The sequence below is a fragment of the Dendrobates tinctorius genome, unplaced genomic scaffold, assembly GCF_039654945.1.
Source record: "Dendrobates tinctorius isolate UK_male_01 unplaced genomic scaffold, ASM3965494v1 ptg000008l, whole genome shotgun sequence".
Classification (NCBI taxonomy): Eukaryota; Metazoa; Chordata; class Amphibia; order Anura; family Dendrobatidae; genus Dendrobates; species Dendrobates tinctorius.
Window position 1 is genome coordinate 16,630,474 of NW_027361676.1, and position 15,712 is coordinate 16,646,185.

A 15,712-nucleotide genomic window follows, 5' to 3' on the forward strand; every position below is an offset into this window, starting at 1 on the left:
TGACTGTAGGGATGGTATTCTTGGGGTCGTATGCAGTGCCATCCAGTCTCCAAATGTCACGTGTGTGGTTGGCACCAAAGATCTCGATCTTGGTCTCATCAGACCAGAGAACCTTGAACCAGTCTGTCTCAGAGTCCTCCAAGTGATCATGAGCAAACTGTAGACGAGCCTTGACATGACGCTTTGAAAGTAAAGGTACCTTACGGGCTCGTCTGGAACGGAGACCATTGCGGTGGAGTGCGTTACTTATGGTATTGACTGAAACCAATGTCCCCACTGCCATGAGATCTTCCCGGAGCACCTTCCTTGTTGTCCTTGGGTTAGCCTTGACTCTTCGGACAAGCCTGGCCTCGGCACGGGTGGAAACTTTCAAAGAATGTCCAGGCCGTGGAAGGCTAACAGTAGTTCCATAAGCCTTCCACTTCCGGATGATACTCCCAACAGTGGAGACAGGTAGGCCCAACTCCTTGGAAAGGGTTTTGTACCCCTTGCCAGCCTTGTGACCCTCCACGATCTTGTCTCTGATGGCCTTGGAATGCTCCTTTGTCTTTCCCATGTTGACCAAGTATGAGTGCTGTTCACAAGTTTGGGGAGGGTCTTAATTAGTCAGAAAAGGCTGGAAAAAGAGATAATTAATCCAAACATGTGAAGCTCATTGTTCTTTGTGCCTGAAATACTTCTTAATACTTTAGGGGAACCAAACAGAATTCTTGTGGTTTGAGGGGTTGAATAATAAATGACCCTCTGAATAAACTTGTCACAATTTAAAAAAAAAATAATAAAAGAAATAACATTCTTTTTTGCTGCAGTGCATTTCACACTTCCAGGCTGATCTACAGTCCAAATGTCACAATGCCAAGTTAATTCCAAATGTGTAAACCTGCTAAATCTGCAGGGGGTTGAATACTACTTGGAGGCACTGTATGCTATATATAACTATTTGTTAATGATTACTAGATTGATTGAGGTTCTAATATATCACACTTTATGGCAATGGGTTTATTAATTAAAGGGAACCTGTCACCAGGTTATTCCCATATAAAGTAGGGCCAGTAACTATAAGCCCTCTGTTTCAGCATTCTAGAATGATGTGTATATGTCCCCACTCAGCTCTGCAAGGCATAAAATATAGTTCATATTATACTTACAGAAGACATAGTCTGTATGGCAATCTCTAGCACTGATCCAGAGCCTCCTCTGTTCTTAGGGTCGCCGTCCTCCTTTTTGCATTTTATGTCATTCTCACAGTGTCCTCCATCGCTCACCTGCACAGGCCTATTTCTCTCTGCCCTGCTGAGAGTAGAGCAAAGTACAGCATTGCGCATGCTTGGTGAAAGGCCAAAGAGCGTCAATGACCTGTAGGTAAAACCAGAGCTGGCACACGTGCACTACAGTACTGTGATCTGCCCTTAACAGGGCAGAGAGAAGATTTCCTGCAGAGGAGTGAGATGGAGGACACTGTGTGGATGATGCAGGCCACCTCATTCACACAAAGCATTGAAGGAGGACGGCAATCCTAAAAAGAGAGGAGGCACCAGATCAAGACCAGAGATGCAAATTGGATCAAACCACACTGTCTGTAAGTATAATAAAAGCTTTTTTTGGGCCTTGCAGGGCAGATTGGGGACACATATACAGCATTCTAGCATTCTGTAACAGAGGGCTTACAGGTTCTAGACCTACTGTATATAGGGAAAACCTGGTGACTGATTCCCTTTAATAGAGTCTAAGATATATGTTAGGCCTACAGGCTCCTTCACTAATAATTTATACGTTCTGTACCTTATTTAAGAAATTAATAGATTATTTTTGCTCCGGTAGATAACAAAAGGTTAAAGATTGGATAGTGTCTGAATAATAGAGGAAGCGCACTCATTCATGTATAGTGGTGCCAAGTGTTTTGTGGCCTAAATTGATACTCCAGTGAACACAGGCTATTAATTCAGCAGCAACACAAATCTTTCTGATAGTTTACTACAAAGTGTCAGTGTAGGAAAAATGTATCAGTTTGGCTCTAAGACTGTTTCCTACACTAAGGATTATCAAGTATCCACTTCTCGGCTGTTCAGTGTACAAGTTTCAGAGAGTTCTGGATCACTGACCGCAAAAGAAAAGGTAAATAAGAAGGACTTTATCATGGTTAAGAAATGAAGAATAAGGAATATTAAAAGCTTATATTCCTTTTAATATATAGTAGTTAAACTGTGAGTGTGTGGTGGACAATTCTTTATTGCCTGTCATAGTAGGGTTCCAAAAATGTAACTGCATCATCGCCATCTAAATGAGGATTAAATGGGAATAAAGCATATAGAAAGCTTGAAACACCGAGAGGATCTAAAAAATAAATTCAGATTATGAATGACTCCTTCAAGGCAATGCATATTATCCTAACATGAAATCCTTATCCGCAACTGGAGAGAGGCAACAAATGATATTGTAGAAACAGAAAAAGCCTCAGAATGATGCAGCTGATGAAAATGGCTAATGTGTCATATCAATGTGTTCCACATTTTCAGCACAATTGATTAAACCTGTCAAGTTCTGGAGTTTTGACATAGCGAGATGCCGTTTTAGGATGGTGATGAATTATATACATAAATGTTTCTTCCCTCCTCCATTCCATTGTGGCATTTGTTTGGATACAATGTTTTATAGGCAGCAGATGAGCTGGGATAAAAAGTACCATATGGAAACTCATCTTCAGGTGTAATAAAGGGCATATAACAAAGTCTTTGAGACCTCGGCAGAGCAACAATTAAGTAACATAACGTATGCATAATTTTTAATTTATGCAAAACTTTTATTGTACCTAGATCTATTTAGTGAATATTGTAATAAAAAGTATTCTAACAAGAAGCATTTGTCACCTATATACAAGATGGATAAATATTATCGATTATGAGGGTCTTGCCTATCAGCCCCCACTGATCACCAGAACATTAATTTTGAATGGATCACCAGGACACAAGCTGGACTCATTCTTCATTCAAGTGATCAGATCTCTATTGATTAAGGCAATTGTCGTAGAAAATATTAAAATATCTGAAGCCCCTAGTGAGAAGGGAATTCACCCCCCTCCTTCTCCTCTCACACAGAATTGCAGTAGCAAAAATAACTGACACTCTGAGTCTCCTAGAATTAGAATGGTACAATGGGCATACAGAAGCAGGAAATTAGGTACAAGTGCCAGAGTGACACTCTTAATCAACATGCAGGCAGGTCCTTTTTAAAGCAATGGACACCTGCAGTGCCATAGAGTGTTGTGAACACTTTTGACCTGGCTTCTGAGTTTGGGCTCCCTCTGGTGGTTGCTGCTGGTAATGGAGCTGGTCTGGCTGACAGAAGTCAATCACCTGAGGAGGATGATTGGAGGTCAGGTGTTACAGACTGGGGAGATTTAAGTGAGCAACCTTCCCTCAGTTGTTGCCGGTGATTTGGTTTTCTTCCTGAGCAATTTGGAAGTCTACTTGCCTCCTGCTTTGTCCTGCATCTTTCAGATAAGTTATTTGTTTGCTTGAATCTTTTTGCATTTGATCCATTTTTTGCTTTCCTCAGATTTCTGCCTTGCTGGTGTGAGTTCAGCCTTATTCCCTGCTGGAACCTGTGCTGGACTCTATTTCATATGCCACAGCTCATGTCAGTCTTTTAAGTATTTCTAATCCTCTGTTATATCAGTATCTTTTGTTTTGCGTCCAGTTCACACCAGAGTTCTGCTTTAGTTGGGGGAGAGGTCGTGTGGCCTCAGTATTTTGGCATATCAGACGTTTTGGATTTTTTTTCTTAGGGTTTTTGCGTGATTGCAGACAGTATCCTGTCCTGTCCTGTTCTATCTAGACAGTTTGGGCCCCATCATTTGCTTACTCTATTTTCTGCCTGTGTTTTGTGCCTCATCTTGTCTCACCGGCAATATATGTTCGGGGGCTATATATTCCTTTGGGGTTCTACTGCGGGGCAGTTTAGCTTTCCCTTTTTTCTCTTTAGGCTTAGTTAATTCTTTGGCTGTGCCGAGGAGTCTAGGGTATCGCTGCTATGTCCAACGGCTAATTCTAGTTGTGTTGTCAGTTTAGGGGTCTGCAATCCGCTAAGTTACCAACCTCTCTGGCTATCTGGTTGCCTAGTCTGTTCCCCTGCTATCCTCCTCAGTTACCTAATCATAACAAAAGAGGGTGTCTATTGTGCAAATACAAAGGTATATAGATTGGACATGTAATTAAGGCTGAAAAGGTCTTTTCAGAGGGTTGGATAATAAGGGTACATGTGTTTACACAGACAAGTGGAAGAAGCTATTGTTCCCCCCAGACTTGGGGTCTCCAAAAGAAGATTATGAATATTGTGGCTTGCATACATACGATAGTGATAGACATACATTTTCAGATTCAGAACGAATCAGGGAAGAAGATGCATATTTTCTCATAACTGTAACCCCTGCCTATAAGCCACAAATCAATAGTGGGCAGATCGCTGACAACAGCCATGTTGTATTTGATCTCAGGGTAATGGTAAAATCCCAATAAAAAATACGGCGGTGATCTCAAACTTCTGCGATCATTAGGAGTGAAAATATTTTGTAAGCTGCAACTTTCATAAAATCCTGAAAGACCAAGAACATCCCACAACCAGACCCACGTGAGGTCATCAAAGGGGGTGTGTGGGTATAACTCAGGTGCTGTTAAAAGGTACAGACAAATTATGATCTGGGTTCCTGTAGAGCAGGGGTGGGGAACCTTTTTCCATCCAGGGGCCATTTGGAAATTTCTACCATCATTCGAGGGTCACACAAAAATGATCACCTTGAAAATTACCCTGGTATATTTAGTCAAACAATTAATTACGGTAACTCACCCTTAATGTGATGGCTGGAGCTGCTTCTCCATCACTGGGGGCTATATATATCACAGGTGGTAGGCTGTACAGTACTTGGGGGGATATACAGCACTTTCGGGGTAAATGCAGCACTTGGAAATATACACATCACTTGGGGCTTGGGGGGTACATACAGTTGTTGGGGGATATATAGCATTGGGGGACAGGGATCATCGGAGAGGCTCATAGATCATTGGGGGATCACAGAGAGGTGACACGAAGATCACAGGGGTGGGGCACAGAGATCACAGGGGTGCATATAGCTGGGGGCACATAGCTTTGGATGACAGATCACAGGGGACACATGGGAGCACAAACATCACAGGAGGTACAAAGCAGGGGGGCACATAGATAACAGGGGGCACAAAGCTGGGAGCCACAGATATCACAGGGGTGCACATAGCTGGGTGCACAGAGATCACGGGGGGCATATAGCTAGGGGACAGATCACGGGAAAAAAATCACAGGGGGCACATAGATCACAGGGGACACAAAGCTGGGAGCTAAAGATATCACAGGGGTGTACATAGCTGGGGGTACAGAGATCATGGGGGGCATATAGCTGGAGGGCACAGTTCACAGGGGGCATAGATATCACATGGGGAAAAAGCTTGGGGGGCACATAGATGGAGGGCACAAAGATCACAGGGGGCATATAGCTGGGGTGGCACAGATCACAGTGGGTATATAGGTGGGGGGCACAGATCACATGTGGAAACAGAGCTGGGGGCACAGAGAACACGGGGGGCATATAGCTGGAGGGCACAGATCACAGGGGGCAAAGATATCACATGGGGAAACAGCTGGGGGGCACATAGATGGAGGGCACAGAGATCACAGGGGGCATATAGCTGGGGTTCCCCGCCTCTGCTGTAGAGAAATACACTTCGGTGTATGCATAAATCCCATTCACTGAACGTCTACAATCGAAGTGCTCTCCTTCGCTAAACTGAATTATCTCTGTGATCGGTGTAGTAAGTTCTTCTAATCCTGTTTCATTCCCTGTAATTGTATACGCTTTATTGTTTTGTCCCCTTTGTAAAACCTTTTGTATATTTTTTATAAACACTGCCTATCATTTTGGATTAAATATAAAATTTAATAGTTCTGTTTCTTTTGTTCTGTACCGCTCACCCTGAAGCCAAACACTACTAGAACTAGAACCAGGCCTCCAGGCAGCCTGCATAAAACACGACTGATGGTGGCAGCGAGTAGTATGGTGTTATCGTGAGTTCGCCGTGACTGTATTGGGGGTACATACATATATTCACAAAGGTTACTATCATCCATGATGTGAAACCTAGAAGTTTCTCTCCAGCATGTTAGGTGCTGAGGGGTTAATCAGCCATTACAAGAGTCTGTTTTTTTTGTGAGTAGGTGTAAGATGCCTACTCACCATATCTCCACCTCAAGGGTGTGGTTGGGGAAGCCAAATATTTTGTTACATTTTTTTTTCTCTGCAGTATGTTTGGAGACAGGTAAGTATCCAGGTGGTAGCTCCAGTGGGAGCTGAAGTGTACAGTATCCTGAGTGGGTGAATCCCATAGATATTTGAACTGTGCTATAAGTTATCTTTTGTTTTGCTGTTATGTCATAAAGTCCATTTTTTTGTTAAATCCTGCCATCCTTCATTCCATGTTTAATAAACCAGCAGGCAATTTACCCAAGAAGGATTCCTGTGTCTACCTCTGAAAGCAGCTGAGTCAGCCAACCACAACATTATTTCCTTTGTGTGTAATGGAATAACAAAGCACAAAACAAAGAAAAAAAGGCAAATTGGACATCATTTCACACAAAACTCCAAAAATGGGCAGGACAAAATTAATGGCACCTTTCCAAAATTGTGGATAAACAACTTTGTGTGATTCTAGTTGAAACCCAACTATGTCAAGTAACAGATGTGGACAATATGAAAGTCACACCTGAAACCAGATAAAAAGATAAGTTGGCTCAATCTTTGAATTGTGTCTGTGTGTGGCATACTAAGCATATCAATCAATCAATCAATCAAATTTATTATCGCCAAGTACATATTACATATATACAAGGAATTCTTTGTGGCAAAGAGGCAACATAATATATAACAACAGATACAACAAGTAACATCTAACAAGACAGATACAGTATATGGTCTACACATGACGATTTAATTGTTGAACAGAGAGTGGATAGAAGCTGTTCATATGGCGGTTGGTGCTGCATTTGGGGACTCTGAAGCGACATCCTGAAGGGAGTAGTTGGAATGAGGGGTGTCCCGGGTGAGAGGGATCGGATGAAATTTTCAATGCGTGGGATCGAATACTCTTATCATAAAGATCCTGGATTTTAGGCAGGGGGGAGCCTATAATTCTCTCTGCTGTTCTGAAAGTCCTTTGTAAGTGGAGTTTGTCATGCGCAGTGGCTCCCCCATACCAGACTATCAGAGAGGAACAAATCACAGATCTGATGACAGCATTAAAGAATAAGATCAGCAGATTCTTAGACAAACCATATCTTTTCAGCTGACGCAGGAAGAACATCCTCTGTTGTGCTTTTCTTATAACAGCATCCACGTTTTCCCCCCATTTAAGATCATGAGAGATGATAACACCAAGGAATTTGGTCTCTGTGACCCTAAGAACCACTTCGTCATGGATGTAGATTGGAAGTATCTCATGTTGATCTTTCCTAAAATCCACAACCATCTTAGCAGTTTTTTTAGTGTTGAGTACAAGATTATTGGCTTTACACCAGTCACATATTCTTTCCACCTCACTTCGATAAAAGTCTTCAGCATTTCCCCTGATGAGACCAATCAGTGTCATATCATCGGCAAATTTCAAGATTTTTACTGAGTCTGCTGAAGAGATGCAATCATTCGTATAGAGAGAAAACAGTAACGGGGACAAAACACACCCCTGAGGTGCCCCGATGTTTGTGACCAAGGTGTCCGAAGTGAATGGTCCAACTTTTACACTCTGTATCCTGGCTGTCAGGAAGTTATAAATCCACAAGCATAAGTTGAGAGGGACTCCAAGAGCTACCATTTTCTTATGAAGTAAATTCGGATCAATGGTATTGTACGCTGAGCTAAAGTCCATGAAAAGAATCCGGACATATGAGTGCCGTTCATCTGTATGATCCAAAATGTACTTCAGTGCCAGATTGACAGTGTCGTTTGCCGAACGATTCTCCTTATAGGCAAACTGAAGCGGGTCCCATAGCTTCTGCGTGAATTTTATCAGGTGGGACATCATAATTCTTTCGAAGACTTTCATAGCTACAGATGTGAGTGCTACTGGTCTATAGTCGTTCAACTCAGAGGATCCCACTTTCTTGGGGACAGGGATAATTGTGGAATTTTTCCAACACTGAGGTACAACGCACTCTTTCAGTGACACATTGTATATATTTGTCAGTATAGGGGCAAGCTGGGTAGCACATACTTTCAGACACATTGGAGATACACCATCAGGGCCAGGTGCCTTTTTGACCTTAAGAGAACAGGAAGAGGAGAAGAAAACTGTCTGAAGACTTGAGAACCAAAATTGTTGAAAAACAACAACAATTTCAAGGTCACAAGTCCATTTCCAGAGATATTGATGTTCACTGTGAGTAACATCATCAAGAAGTTTACCACCCATGGCACTGTGGCTAGTCTTTCTGGATGTGGACAGCAGAAAAAAAGGATGAAAGGTTGGAACTCAGGATACTCTGAATAGTGGATAAGAAGTTCCATCCAAATTCCAAAGAAGATCAAGCTGTCCTGCAGGCTTAGGGTTCATCAGTGTCCATGCAAACTTTTCGGTGACATTTGAATGAAATGAAACACTAAGTCAGAAAACCCAGGAGGACCCTATTGCTGACACAGAGACCTAAAAAAGCTAGTCTGCAGTTTTTCAAAATGTACATGAGTAAGTTAAAACCCTTATGGCAAAGCGTCCAGATGAGACCAAGATAATAATAATAATAATACATTTTATTTCTATAGTGCCGACATATTCCGCAGCAAGATAGAAGTTTTTTGTAAAGCACATCATTCTACTGTTTACCAAAAAACATAGTAACATAGTTAGCAAGACTGAAAAGACATTTGTCCATCCAGTTCAGCCTATATTCTGTCAGAATAAATCCCCAGTTCTATGTTCTTCTAAAGAACCTAATAACTGTAAGATACAATTTTTTTACGCTCCAGGAAGACATCCAGTCCTCTCTTGAACCCCTCTACTGAGTTCGCCATCACCACCTCCTCAGGCAAGGAATTCCAGATTCTCACTGCCCTAACAGTAAAGAATCGTCTTCTATGTTGGTGGAAAAACCTTCTCTCCTCCAGACGCAGAGAATGCCCCCTTGTGACCGTCACATTCCTTGGTATAAACAGATCCTCGGAGAGATATTTGTATTGTCCCCTTATATACTTATACATGGTTATTAGATCGCCCCTCAATCGTCTTTTTTCTAGACTAAACAATCATAATTTGGCTAATCTCTCTGGGTATTGTAGTTCCCCCATCCCCTTTATTAATTTTGTTGCCCTCCTTTGTACTCGCTCTAGTTCTATTATATTCTTCCTGAGCACCAGTGCCCAAAACTGTACACAGTACTCCATGTGCGGTCTATCCAGGGATTTCTACAGAGGCAGTATAATGCTCTCATCATGTGTATCCAGATCTCTTTTATTGAACCCCATGATCCTGTTTGCCTTGGCAGCCGCTGCCTGGCACTGGCTGCTCCAGGTAAGTTTATCATTAACTAGGATCCCCAAGTCCTTCTCCATGTCAGATTTACCCAGTGGTTTCCCATTCAGTGTGTAATGGTGATTTTGATTCCTTTGTCCCATGTATAACCTTACATTTATCATTGTTAAACCGCATCTGCCACCTTTCAGCCCAAGTTTCCAACTTATCCATATCCATCTGTAGCAGAATACTATCTTCGGAATGAGGTCTACAAAGCAAAGAACACAGTACCTACTGTCAAATATGTAGGAGATTCAAATATGTTTTGGGGTTGTTTGCTACCTCTGGCCCCGTGTGCTTTGACTGCATGCAAGGCATCAGGAAATCTGAAGATTGCCAAAGGATTTTGGGTTACAATGTAGTGCCTAGTGTCAGAAAGCTGGGTTTGCATCCTAACTCATATTTCTTCTAGCAGGACAAACTTCAAGAAACACCCAGAAATGGATGGAAACAAAGCGCTGGAGTGTTCTAAAGTCGCCAGCAATGGGTCCGGACCTAAATTCCATTGAACACCTGTGGAGAGATTTTGCTGTTAGGAGAAGAAACCCTTCAAATATGAGAGACCTGGAGCAGTTTGCAAAACAAGAGTGGTCCAAAATTCCAGTTCAGAGGTGTAAGAAACTTGTTGATGACTATAGACTATAGGAAACAATTGATTGCGGTTATATATTCAAAAAGAGTTTGCAACCAAATATTAAGTTGAGGGTGGCAACATTTTTATCCGGCCCATTTTTGGGGTTTTGTGTGAAATTATGTGACATTAAACAGATAGAGATTTAAGTGTATCATAAACTTTAATTGCAAACTACTCCTTTAAGGTCTCTAGCATGTATTTATAAAGAGCATTTCTATTAGGAAAAGGAACATGACAATACATTGAGCATCTGTTATTCTTCATGTATTACAATCTTTTTAGCATATACAAAGATCAAATTTGTTTACAGTCAGATTATTCTGTCATGGGGTAATTAATTCAGCAGACTATTTGGAGATGTTCAGCGTACAAGTATAAATGAATTCATTTTCTCTCATTTCATTGCAAGCTAACAAATAACTGTATTTATAGGTGTGTTGTGCATATGGGCTATAAGATCAGCAAGCAACAAGAATTGTAAACTTCAAACCACATTATATGTAGGGACAAAAACTTGTATCTAAGAAGCCATTTGGTCCATCCCCTTGCCAAAATGGTAAATTGTGAGCCTACATGTGACTTTAGAATGACTTTATTGAAATGTCTGCATTCATGGACTTTATGTGCTATTTTTGTGTAGCCTTTTTTGTCTATGATCCTCTGCAGGACTTAAAAACACCATAAAACGCATGTAAGTGTACCGCTACACTTAGCAATGCACCAGCGATCCCGACCATGATATGACGCGGTCAGGATCGCTGGTGCATCGCTAAGTGGTCACTAGTGAGCTGCCACACAGGCAGATCTCACCAGCGACATAGCAGCGGTCGGGGGTCGCTACTTACCTGTCAGACGAGACGATCCTGACGTCCTCCCGCCCACGTCCATGCGTCGCTGGTCGCCGCAGCAGGAAGTGGCCGATGAGAAACGGCCCAGGACGTTCTCGCGCGATCAGCGATAATCAGCGGGGGAGCCGGTCGGAGGTAAGTATCACACATAGCGATATCGCTAGCAATATCGCTGCTGCGTCACAAAACTAGTGACGTTATAGCGATATTGCTAGCGATATCGTTTTGTGTAACGGGCCGTTTACCAATGGATGCTAACAAAAAAAACTTGGAATTCATTTGGCCAAAATGCTGTAACATGTATGTACAGCCAAACAGTACATTCTAGAAACCTCATTCTAGCATACAAAAATTCTAAAAACTCTTTATTTTTCCAAAAATATTCTTGCCTCATAAAGTTTTATAATCTTTTGTATTATTTTATTTTTTCAGAAATTCAAAGCCGAACATATTACATGGTATTTTACACATGCCTTCCATTAGGCACCATCTAATTGTAAAGTGGCGTTATGTCACATAAACATCGAACAATATAATAATGGACGCATACTCCTTCATGTTTCATATGTTAAGATTAAATCCAATCAATAACAATAAATTCCTCGATGCCTATAAACATTGCTTTAAGACATGTGATGCCTGACTCTGACTTGGTCCATTATAGCCAATGAAGCTCTACATTTTGCCTAGGGTTGCATTTACATTGTGTTTTAGTTAGACGACTCCTAACAGCGTGCAAAAACTGGCACATACATTTACAATAAGATGTTTTTCCCATCATGAGAAGTCAATGACTAGCATACGGCACAGATTCCGGTGTTTTTCATGAAAATGTAAATTCCACGAGTGCAGATTTTTTTTTAACGTTTAAATTAGATAACTTTTGAGTAATATAAGAATAAAACTCTATGAATAACAATTAAGAACAAAATATATTATAGTTATTACTGGAAGAGTGAAAATGATGAAAGTCCACAGAATGACTGCAGACTTGTAACCTAAGACTCGACATCTCCTATAAGAAATTTTTCTTGGCTGTCATGTGCCAGGAAAGCTGCACTGTAGGCCCATTTTCTGGTTCTTTCTGTTAACGCTGTTACCCTCTTTAGAAAAATGCTGGTGCCAGTGGAAAAGAGTAAAAAGTCTTGTTGGTGCCAAAATAAATGGAGATGCTTGGATAAGATTTTCTACATAGGCTGCCCTTTAAAAACACAACACATTGTGGTTGCAGACTAGTAATGTCCACCTGAACTCAGCCTAAAGGTACATGTTGACGACCGTATTTTCGGTCAGAGTACGATCCGACAAAATTTTGGATAGCAGTTTGGACTCGGACCAACATTATACTATGGAGCCGTGCACATGTCAGAATTTTTTCACGCCGGTAAACCCAACTTTGATCTGACAATTGGATCGTACATTGTCATGCAAGTCAGTGAGTCCTTGACATCTGAGTACAGTCCAATTTCCACAAACTGAAAGAAACCAGCAAATCCTCGCAACGTATATTGCATGTGCTGGAGTTGCTCAGAAGTGTGCGGTCACGCAGAGTAACTGCAGACTTATTAATTTAGACCGGTGAACCTCTTTAAGTATCATTGAGACATTGGTTAAGATTCTTAAATGAGGTTATGACATCTTGTTTAGAAGACACTGTACGTTCTAAAGAAGGCTAGAGGAATAGAAACTTACCCCATCTTCTGCTTTTACAATAAGATCATAGTTTCCTGGTTCTCCTTCTGTATCAATATCTTGTGATACACAGATACGTCCAGAATCGTGATCAATCCAAAACTTTTGAGACTCTTTAGTGTTGTGGAATCGATCATACAGAGAATAGTGGACTCTGCCAAAAGCACCTGAGTCAGCATCGCTGGCCTTCACCTGGAAAAAGAGGTGGCACGTCTTTAGGACATGGCAATTTGGTTATATTGTGCATAATATATGTCTTCTGCATAAACAATATTGACTACATAATTATGCCTAAAAACAGTACAGTTTAGGGGGAAAAAAGGGTCACTTTCAAACTAATGTATTTTGGTCAATTTTGCATAAGTATTTATGTACTTGTATGTCAAAATCAAAAATGTAGCATAAAGAAAGAAAAAAAATGGAGAAAGAAGCGGGGTACAGCCTATCAGTCCGACAGCTTTAGGACCAGAGAACACACAAAACTGATAATAATCTGGCCCAGAGTATTGGTTCATTGACTTGGTGCTTGGAACGGTAATAAGGTCCTGGAAGGCAAACGCTAAAAGGAGTGTTAGAGGGTGTGGAGACCCCTTCTGAAGTAGGGTAATTGGCTGTGACATCACAAATTTACTGTAATAAAGCTGAAGATCATCATTGTCACCACACTGCAGAGAACAACGGCAGGCTTTCCACGCTGAGGGATCTATTACAGATCATTCAGTGCGCGTCTGAAACCCGTCTGCCTGTGTAAATAGGATATTTAACGACCACCAATCAGCAAAGTAGCTGATCATCAGTTGTTTAGTGCAGGTGTAAATGGACCCTTACAAATACTGATGTAAAATAATGATTTACATACTGTACATATGACTGAAGCCTAGTATTATAAAAACAAATGCAAAATGATAACCAATATGTGAACGTCTCAAAAATGGAGATAAAAAGGAAAAAAAGAAGTATAGTGATGTAGTTTATATATTTCCTAAAATTAAAACCATTGAACTGTTCATTTACAGCTTTCTCCCAGTTTGACATTTCTTTCAGTCACCATAACGCAGGGGTGTAACCTTATGGGATCGCACTTGAGCCTCTGCTCATACTTTTGGTAGTCGAGGACAGTAACATATTAGGAAATGTAAGAAGTTTCAGATTACTACAATGCAAAAATAGATTCTATTCCAATAGAAAGTAAAACTTTAATATTATAATATTACTATTGCCTTTAATGCGACCTGTTGGATTAGCCACAAGCAAATATTGTGTCTCCTTATTAATAGTTGCATGAGATAAGTTTGCCGTATCTATCATCGATACAAAACAGCTCAGATATGTATTAGCAGGTTGGCTAAAAGGAGGGGAAATAAAATACAGTTATAGTCTATATTAAAGGAATAAATCCAGGCGGATTTGTGAATTTAGATAAACCAAGCAGGCAACATACATTTATTATCTAACCGCAGGTGCGTGACTGTTCCTCCCATATGGCACTTATAAGCCTTTGTTATCCCTCTATCTTTGTTCCCCTGTATTATAATCCTTATCCTTTAAACACATTAGCTCTAAGGTGATCTGAGGCATCTGCAGCGTTGAAACACATATTACACGTAGCATAAAGCTGTCAAAAAAAGATTAAGTCACAACTTCTAAAATCTGTTCTTCCCACCCCAACTGTTAAAATGCCAAGAGGATTTTAGGGGAGTGTGTGGTAATACAATAGGTGCACTCTTTTTAGGAGGTATTATATTATTATTAAAGGGTTTGAGAGTTTTTAGCAGCCGCAGTAGGAAGAAATGTGCTGATGTTAAGAAATGGTAATGTAAGAAATCTAGAAACTCATCAAGTCATATTAACCCAATAGACACATGAGTACAGAAACGTACCGTACATACACATAGACACAGCAGTGGGGACCTTTTACTAATCCAGAGCGTGTGTAATAGCCCAGAGCTGCATTCATAATTCTGCTGCTTGACACAGGACACAAGCAGAAAACATGTCAACACACCCATTACAGCTTACCTGGGTAACTATAATGTGCAGGGGTGGGCAATTAACGAGAGACCATGTCTATTGCAGAGGACTGAACCAATATGCTGAAATTAATTACTGTATGTTCAATATTAACATATTATTATTTTATTTTAATATTAGCTTTATTGCTTATTACTGAGCAGATCAAAACGATATAATTTACTGGTCTTTATAAAAAAAATTGAAAAAACCTTAAATCATACTGCTCCTGTTATTCAGCTCTTGTACCATATTCAACAGCTCCCCTACACACAGTATGAGGTCCACACAGCTCCCACACACGGTATGAGGTCCATACAGCCACTAAACACAGTATGAGGTGTACACAGCCCCCCCAATAATAATAATAATAATAAATTTTATTTTTATAGCGCCGACATATTCCGCAGCACTTTACATTTCAGAGGGGATTTGTACAGACAATAGACATTACAGCATAACAATAATCACATACAGTAGATTATAACAAATACCAAGAGGAGTGAGGGCCCTGCTCGCAAGCTTACAGTCTATGAGGAAAGAGGGAGACACGAAAGGTGGGTGGTAACAGTTGCTCTGATTGTATGGACCAGCCATAATGTTAAGTGTGTAACAGTACAGACACAGAGGGCTAATGGATGCATAAAGCATGTGGGAACATGATGCTGGGAACCTGGTTATGGTAAAACTTTTGGCTCTGCCACACAGGGATAGGTTAGGTTAATGTGTTGAGGCGATAGGCCAGTCTGAATAAATGCGTTTTCAGGACACGCTTAAAATTGTGGGGATTGGGGACTAATCGTATTGACCTGGGAAGTGCATTCCAAAGAATTGGCGCGGCACGTGTAAAGTCTTGGAGACGGGAGTGGGAGGTTCTGACTATTGAGGATACTAACCTCAGGTCATCAGCAGAACGGAGGGCGCGGGTAGGGTGGTATACTGAAACA

The 15,712-nt window shown here is 40.9% G+C and overlaps 1 protein-coding gene across 1 annotated transcript in view; it reads right to left on the reverse strand.

Moving 5' to 3' along the window:
- Positions 1-15,712, reverse strand: part of DCHS2 (dachsous cadherin-related 2) — a 387,512-nt gene that overhangs the window by 161,451 nt on the left and 210,349 nt on the right. The window contains exon 2 of the mRNA XM_073576392.1: positions 12,756-12,947. Coding sequence (XP_073432493.1) covers positions 12,756-12,947 — 192 coding nt within the window. The remainder of the gene's footprint in view (positions 1-12,755; positions 12,948-15,712) is intronic.